This window comes from Halyomorpha halys, unplaced genomic scaffold, assembly GCF_000696795.3.
Source record: "Halyomorpha halys isolate HHAL.00 unplaced genomic scaffold, Hhal_1.1 Scaffold267.1, whole genome shotgun sequence".
Classification (NCBI taxonomy): Eukaryota; Metazoa; Arthropoda; class Insecta; order Hemiptera; family Pentatomidae; genus Halyomorpha; species Halyomorpha halys.
This window is the reverse complement of record NW_027111312.1, coordinates 931,489-940,552: the sequence shown is the minus strand read 5'-3', so window position 1 is coordinate 940,552 and position 9,064 is coordinate 931,489. Positions and strand designations below refer to the sequence as shown.

Here is a 9,064-nt window from a genome sequence, read left to right as displayed (position 1 = left end):
TGTAGGTCACTGCTCCTTTAACTGTCGGCAACTGGGAGTGGAACTTCATGAACCGTTTTTTGATATAATCATCTATTGACTCCATTTATAATTAAAAATCTGATTAAGAATTGTTTAATATCCACTGATTAAAAGAACATTGTTAATAAAAATTAAATAGTATTTCCAATTATTAACAGGGCTGATAATTGATTAAGGATCTACGGACCTACTGGTACTGGTACTGGTATTTGGTGGGGGGAACAAGTCCGGCAAGTGGGCCAAGTGGTCCTTTTTACACAAAGATACCTAAATTGCCGCCGCGTACTAACCAAAGTGGGAGTGTCAAGATTCATTCTTCGGGACCGCTGAAAAATGAATGTTTAACTGCACCAGGTTGGGAATCGAACCCACAACGTTCCGAACCTATCTACGAACCTAAAAGAACACATGAAGGATATAGGATAAGGTCGAATCAACAAATCTATAAGGAAACAACAGACCTAGAGACTGACATTAGGGTGGGAAGGCTGAGGTTCTATGGACACGTGATGAGTATGAAACCTGAAAGACTAAACCATAGATTTTTTTCAACGAATCCACTGTCACAAAAATTCTACAGGATATTTTAAGCAAGTTGGGGATGATATGGAACAAGTTGGGCTGACGGACCAGGGTTCTTTAGACAGAAAAGAGTACAGAAGGACGCTCAAGGGAGTGAAGGTACTTGTGGGAAAGGAGCGTTCCAGAAAGGGTAGTGCGTGGTCTGAGGAGAGAAAACGTAGAAACGCAAAGCTAATGTGGGACAAATAGGAGATGAGGAAGCAGATGAAGAAGAAGCACTTAGACTTATGATATGAGCGTGGTCTTCAAGGCTTTACGTGAAAAAAAAACAGAGTTGTTTATGAGTGAGAAAGTAGGTTTATTTTATTTTGTGACTCAGTAATTGAATTACCCATTTCCTCTTAATTTCCATCATTCTAGTTCACCAATACCTATAATAAATCCTATTTTTAGGAGAAAATAAACTAGAAAAATAAGGTAGAAACACAGAAAGAATTAAATAAGTGTCTAATCGACAAAATCACAACTAACCTCCTTAAGATGAAATACAAGAAACAAGGAGGAAATGGTGACTGATGCAGGTAGTGTGTTATTTTCCCGTTTTTTCTCGGTCACTTGCAACTTTATTTTTTTAGGAGAGCTGTTAAACAGCTAAACGAGGGTTCAGCATACAATTGGTACTAGTTTTGAAACTATATGGTGTTATCATACTCTTAATATTAAAAAAAAAATCATTTATTGCTATTTAAAACTGTATTTACATAAAAATACATCTAGTGGATGTGATGTAACATCATAATGGAGTGATACAGGTATGTCGATTGTTGATTGTTGCTTAAAGGCGTAAAACCCTCTGATCATCAACGCCTATGGCATGATAAAAGTAAAAAAAAAAAAAAATAAATGAAAAATATAAAAATAAAAAAAATAATTAAAAAAAATAAATAAAAATCGAAGAGGAGTCATAATTTATAAAGAAGGCGATGTGCTTTTAAAAATTCAAACACTCGTGTAATTTTAGCTTCCTTATCTGCGAGAGTTTCGGATAAATTTGGGACCAGTCCTATCCTGTTTATTGTTGGCAAATAGTGAATACACTCTTCAAAAATATGTCTTATTGTAAGAATAGACTGACAATATTTGCACGTTGGAGGTGGCAGTTTTCTCATCAGGTGAGAGTGCGTGAGGAGACCTATTCTCAAGCGGGCCAGAGCAACCCTCCTCCCTGCGGCTGTTGCGGTAGGATGTCGACCATGGTTTTACTGATTGTTTTATTTCTTTTAATTTACTCGGAGAGCTTTCATTCCCCTTGCACATCCACAGGCATGTAGAGAAACTACTCATTGGTAGCACTCTAATTATATTTTTACATTAGAAGGTCTCGAGGCCATATTCTTTTCAGGCGTCTCGGAGGATTATTAGGAATGGAAGAAGTTAGGTTAGAAACTCCTAATATTTAAAACCAAAATTTGATCTCTCTAATGATGGTAAATTGTTAATAACCGGCGCACTTACCATTCAAATTTATACATTGACTCAAAAAAAGTGCGTAGTTGAAGTATTATTTACTACTTCAAACAACAAGGCGATTTCACTTCAACATTGAAACTAAATGGGAATGAAAAATATTTTTCTAAAAGGCACGTTAAAGCAGGCTGTGAAATATTTAGGTGTTGAATTTATAAATTGAATTAAATCCATTCTTCAGTGATTTGAGAGCGATCAACTCCAGATCATTGTTTGTATCTAAAATGTGTTTGTGTTTAATATGGTCGATAAATGCATGAGTGCTATGATGTCGGCTACTGAATGTATTAAATATAAACCCTGAGGCAAGGCAGGTGTAGCTGTTCATTTCTGAATAGATTTGACATTAATATGCATGATAAGCCGATAGAAGGATTAAAATTATCTACTAGCACTGATATTTTCGATGGCTGAGGTTTTCCTTAAATAAATAAGAAACAATCGTGCAGATTACTGATACCCGTTGAATGTCACACAGATTACGGTGAGTCTATAAAATATTAATTTCTTCAATAGTATTAGTTACGATTATTCAAAAAACCTGTCTGTCGGTCATTTTTTATTATTATATATTGAGAATTCTTAGTTTGAATATGACTCTTTTATTTTTCATGGATTCTATTACAATAGTCTACATTAAATAATAAATTAATAGCTTAATAACTTTTTCATAATCTGTCAAATAAATCGATATTTATTTGTGCAATGTATCTGAGCAATGCTCTCAGAAATAACAAAACAACAAACATATAATACCAAAAGTTCAGCTGCTATGAAGTAGCTTTGTACTAAGGTCATAACAATATACAATTAACTAATTGATCTTTAATATCAGCTAGATCTTATAGTGTTAGTTTAGGAGGGCTGAAAAGCAGTTTTTTTAAGAACATTTTGTTTATTTAAAATAATAAGGAATTTCGGATTATTATTGGTTATAAAAAATAATTACATATAAACTATGAAAGAATTTGATAATTAAGTAACGGAAAAATAGCTGTTAATACTTGTGAAATAAATTCATCCATTTGACTGTCTTTTTATTTTTTATTGATTTTTCTTCAGCAGGATCCTTTCTCAATCTTCAGAAATATAGTACTTATAATTTTAATATTTTGTTATTATTTAAAACAATGTATGTTTATACAAAATATTATTATTATTTATATATTGTGTTGTTTTTTTTACTCATACCTTTTTTTGTTTTTTTGAAAAATCATCTTTTTAATGTTTCGTAAATAATTTTTATTTAGACTGTTTGTTATTTGAATCCATATAATTAATTATAGTTTGTCTTGTTTATAGTACTATTTTTACTTGGAAACTAATTCTGTTTGAACCATCTACACTGTGATTTAACTATATACTGTTTCTTTCTACACTGGATTTCTTTAATCTCTCCCCTCCTCTACTTGGCAATATTTAGCTATTTGTATCTTTTAATGCTATAATATTTTTAATTAATAGCTATCTCGGAATATATTCTATATTTTGTTTTTATTTAACCTGATATAAAGTATGTAATTCAATTATGACATTTGCGTCGCTTATGTTCTTGTTCTTTTTAAGAACTTTTTATTTATTTATTTTTTCTTTGAAATTTATGTCATTCTTAATATGTTTAGTGACAGAAATTACTTCTCCAAATTTTCTTTTAATTGTTGCTATTTTATTTTCCTGTTTTTTTGAGGTTTAAAAAAAAAAATGTGATTTTCGTAGATACTTTGATGCGCCAATGCTGTTTTTAGGGTTTCTGCAGTTATTTTCACGTTGATTTATCCTGATATTATGTTTTAGGACAACTGAAGGTGATTTGATAGGATTTATTTTAATTCTTCGGATTTAACGCCATTCTACACAGATTCCACACGTTGTATTGAATATTTGGGGATACAAATTGATTGTTTATTATTCACAGATAGTATGCTAATGTCATCTACATAGGATGGATTGGGGTGTCAGCTGTATAAAGCAATCCACAATTAGTCATATTTTTCAATATGCTGATATCTATTCAATGAATAGACTTATCTCTTTGCCCCCTAAAAAATATAAGCATATTAACGAATAGAAAATAAAAACAATTTATCAACCTAATATTTTACATAATATCGCATATCAAATTATAAATATAGTAAAACTGAATATGGTAATATTAAGGCAATCATGTAAAATACTTACAATATCTTTTTTGTATGCTTGTGTTTTAGAAAATTTAATTAGATGAAAATAGTTGAATTTATAATCACGAAAATAATTTAAATTGTAAATAAAAATCTAAGGTGGTGAAGGTAAAGTGAACTATACTTTCGTTTTGGAATATTTTTGTTAGGTGAAAAATAATTGCATGTTGATATCGTTAATAATTCAGGTTTCTAATTTTTTTCTTCAGAATCAATTGATTATGCAATATTTATTATACACTATTGTATCAAGCTAAACTTTTATTGTGTCACATCATAGAAATAATTGAAAATATATAATACAATAAAGCGTAATTACTTTAAACTCCATTAATAACCATACTCCTACTCTTCATCCATAATAAATTTATTTAGATCAAATTAATTTGTTGTCCACTCTCACAATTTTCTTACCGCTTTGGATACAAAATCATGTTCAAAAATTGTTTGCTGAACCTTACAAACATTAGTTTCATTTAGATATCTATATATATATTTTTTGTCTAGTTTTTAAATCATACTGTAATCTTATGAGATGTAAGTAAGTTTTGATTATAAAAAAATTAATAAACAGTGAACGAGGAACCAGCGCAAGATACTTCAAAACATCTGGTGAGGTCCACATTAAACAACTTTCGTTTACCTTCCTGCGTTGCACTGAAATTAAACCTCCTTCGTCTCATAAAGGTACGCATTGGGCATGACTGCTCATGTAGTTGGGAAAAAAGGCAAATTACAAAATCCGAAAATAAAAAATTGTATTACATCATTTTATTATGTATTTATTATATTACTTCAATTTTTTATGTAATATAAATTACGTTTAAATTTAATTACAATAACGTAAGTCTTGTGTTTTGACGTTTTGGAAGTCAGTAATGAAACAAAAACAAAAGTGATAGGATCTATGGTTTTTTATAACGAAAATTATAAAGAGAGAAATTAATTGATAACATGCAGGAAAAGAGAAAATCTTACTTTTCTCAAGACTTATTTAAAGATATCCAAAAGTGAACATTGGGCCAAATTAAGCAAAAGTGCATCCATCCTATTCCACATATTGGTGTTTCATAGCAGTAGGTAGAGATTAACCTTGGAGGCAAATATTTATTTTCAATTCGTATTGGACCGTACTGGACACTAGAGTTCATCATTCTATTTTTTTCTTAAATTAATTATTTATTTGTTGTAAAATATTACATATTGGTTTATTATTATATATTGAGAATTCTTAGTTTGAATATGACTCTTTTATTTTTCTTGGATTCTGTTGCAATAGTCTACATTAAATAATAAGTTAATAGCTTAATAACATTTTCATAATCTGTCAAATAAATCGATATTTATTTGTGCAATGTATCTGAGCAATGCTCTCAGAAATAACAAAACAACAAATAATACCAAATGTTCAGCTGCTATGGAGTAGCTTTGTACTAAGGTCATAACAATATACAATTAACTAATTGATCTTTAATATCAGCTAGATCTTATACTGTTAGTTTAGGAGGGCTGAAATGCAGTTTTTTTTAGAACATTTTGTTTATTTAAAATAATAAGGAATTTCGGATTATTATTGGTTATAAAAAATAATTAAATATAAACTATGAAAGAATTTGGAAGTTAGTAATGAAACAAAAACAAAAGTGATTGGTTCTATGGTTTTTTATAACGAAAATTATAAAGAGAGAAATTAATTGATAACATGCAGAAAAAGAGAAAATCTTTCTTTTCTCAAGACTTATTTAAAGATATCCTAAAGTGAAAATTGGGCCAAATTAGGCAAAAGTGCATCCATCCTATTCCACATATTGGTGTTTCATAGCAGTAGGTAGAGATTAACCTTGGAGGCAAATATTTATTTCCAATTCGTATTGGACCGTACTGGACAACAGAGTTGCCTGAGATGGTTCATCATTCTATTTTTTTTCTTAAATTAATTATTTATTTGTTGTACAATATTACATATTGGTTTATTAAAAAAGCATACTTTGGTTTGCTTCATAAATCAAGTTATATTCTAGGAGTGCTAGAATATTTTCAACAAATTTGATGTTTCTTACTTAATGAATAAAATCTCAAATACATCAATTCAAATTAGTACATTGAGAAATTTATTTCAAATTTAGGATTTGTTAGATTGTACTTATCATATTTATTTGTAGTACTTTCATTAAGTGATATTAAATGGTGCAGACTTCATTTTAAAAATAACAATGAATACCATTTATATTAAAGTATTTTTATTTTTAAACGAAAGATTATTTGAGAATTTCACTAATGAATATAAATCAATTTCAGATATGAGGACGTTGGGACTTCCCGTTCTTACTATCCTAGCAACTATTTCAAGTTTCTCTTGTTTGGCTGCACCTTTAGAACAAAACAGCAACTCTGTTGAAAAGCCAAAAGCCTATTTTATTCCTCATGTAATTCCTGATAGTTTTTTATATACATATATAACATAAGCTCATATTTATCTGCCACTAGTTTGCATGTAAGTAGAAAAAAATTTATTAACTGCATATTTTTTCAGGTGAGGGCAAAACGAGAGTTCGGGGGAATACCAGATTTTACTTTAAGTGGCAAAGGTTCTAATAAATATGGCTTCCTTAAAGAATCCATAGCTGGGACGATCTGGGAGAGTGAAAATACTAGAATAGATGGGAGAGGATCTGTCCAGGTCAACTGGGCCGAAGGAATTCCTCCGAATACTGTCTATACTATCGGAGGAACAATCACCCAGAACATATATAGGGATGCAAAGGACGCTGCTGAGTTGAATTTACAAGTAGGGTTTGATGATACGATTGTTGGTCATGAGAGTAACGGGCAGTACAATGCTGGGATAACCTTCACATACCGTAATTATTATTATTAGTTTTTTTTTTTTTTTCAACAAAGGCAACTGATCGTTTCATTCCTTGTTCCGTTGACCATGAGCGCTGCTCCATACCAGTGTTGGGAAAAAGTAATTAGGATTACATTTGACTTTTTAAGTAATTGCGATCTCTTTAGTTCAACTAGTTATTGTAATTTCGGTACGATTAGCAAGGTTTATCAAGTATTTGAACTTGAAAGTTTGTAATTAAAATTGCTGTTAGTTTTTGTCTTGCTCTGCCGAGTAAACATTAAGGATTTGTTTTTGGAAGATGGCTGATTGACAGTTTGTAGTATTGGAACAGTGATGATCGTGAAACTAGTCATTATGAGCCAACCTTTTGCCCCACTTTACAGGGCTTTGGGATTTCAGACTTGAGGTCAGTCGCACCCGGGCCATATTCGGATTTGTTTTGTTTCCACACTATATTTTAAAACGTAGTAAAGACGGAAACACTAATAATTTTTGCATCAGTCCAATGCAATGGTATGAATGATCACTTACAAATAGCACAAACACCTATTATTCTAATTTTGACAGAAGATAATTTTTTAATTGAAAAAATTTCCCTTTCATCCCCATAAAAAAAAATGTTCAAAACGAATCGGCATAATTAAGTGAAGAAGCTGGCTCAGAAATCAAAATTTGTTTTCTAATTATTCACGACCTCTCATTTAATGATTTGTTTATCACAAATAAACATATTCGTCATTCAATATCTTTGATTTTAATACCGTTACTTTAGAACATTATTTATAAATTGCACATTCTTATAAGAATTGCCAAACTCGCGTCTTTTGACTTTGAGGTTCTTTTTGGTTAATTCAATTTCTTAGGTGATTAGTTCCAATTTGCGCACATATCATTATTAATATTAATAGCAAATTATAATTTTGGAACATTTATTTATTTAAAATGAGGATCATTTGTTTTATTGTAAACTCGAATAAAATTGAAATTTGTCTGAGATAAGTGCACTCATTTTTTAATTACTCAGCTGTAAAGTTCTCTTAAATGGAATAAAAAATATAAATCTACAAGTTTTGGAATAGCTGTAGAAGCTAAAGATGACAAATTGGTGTCATTTTATAGTATGTCCCATGCCCTATCATATGATATACAACACATAAGTTTTCACTAGAAAAAATTTCTCAAAACATAATTTAAAATTTAGGTTCTCTGAAGAAAGACATACTTTAATATTCTCAATTTTATTCCTTCAGTCGATCTTATTGTAGTAATGTGGGATTATAATAGCATTAGTGTAAACAAACAAACAATTATAGCTCCACTCTCATAAATTCAACTGTTCATTTGTATAGATTAATATATATTAATGATTTCGAGAATGTAAATTGCCACAAGGCAATCAAAGGCAGTATATTACTGATGTATATATATATCATGTAATGCGCATTCATGTCATGTATTAATCAAATATAAAAATAAAGGAAGTTAAAAAACAAATGATGAAAATGAAGATAAAATAGACGTAAATGATGAAACAGTTAATAAGACGGTGGATATATCTGGATAGATTTGGATAGCTCTTCGCAAGGCTCTGTATGTATTGAAAAGTTTTTCACCAATATTTTTTATGTAATTTTCCAGAAATTTAAATTAGATTTTGAAAAATATTAGCTTATCCGAAACTATTGAATTGTGTTTCATATGCAAGGGAATGTACTCTAAAATCATGACTTCTCCTTGTCTAAAGGAATTTCTGAGCTTCTCTGTTTCTTAGCCTTAACTTAAAACGGAAAATTTAAATTGGTTAAACCAAAGTTTAAGACGAGATTCAAAATAATGTGTTTTTGTTTGTTTGTTTGGTTGTTTAGTGGCGCCAAACTTCATTGGTCATCAACGCCATTTATATTTTATTTAATTTTGCTAATATTTGTTAAATTTTATTTATTTTTTAATTTGATTATTTTAT

At 29.9% G+C, this 9,064-nt stretch overlaps 1 protein-coding gene across 1 annotated transcript in view; it reads left to right on the top strand.

Annotated features, from left to right (window-relative positions):
* The window catches only part of LOC106680554 (uncharacterized), a 19,615-nt gene that overhangs the window by 7,774 nt on the left and 2,777 nt on the right, over positions 1-9,064 (top strand). Inside the window, exons 2-3 of the mRNA XM_067049329.1 lie at positions 6,549-6,676; positions 6,784-7,111. Coding sequence (XP_066905430.1) covers positions 6,551-6,676; positions 6,784-7,111 — 454 coding nt within the window. The 5' untranslated portion in view covers positions 6,549-6,550. The remainder of the gene's footprint in view (positions 1-6,548; positions 6,677-6,783; positions 7,112-9,064) is intronic.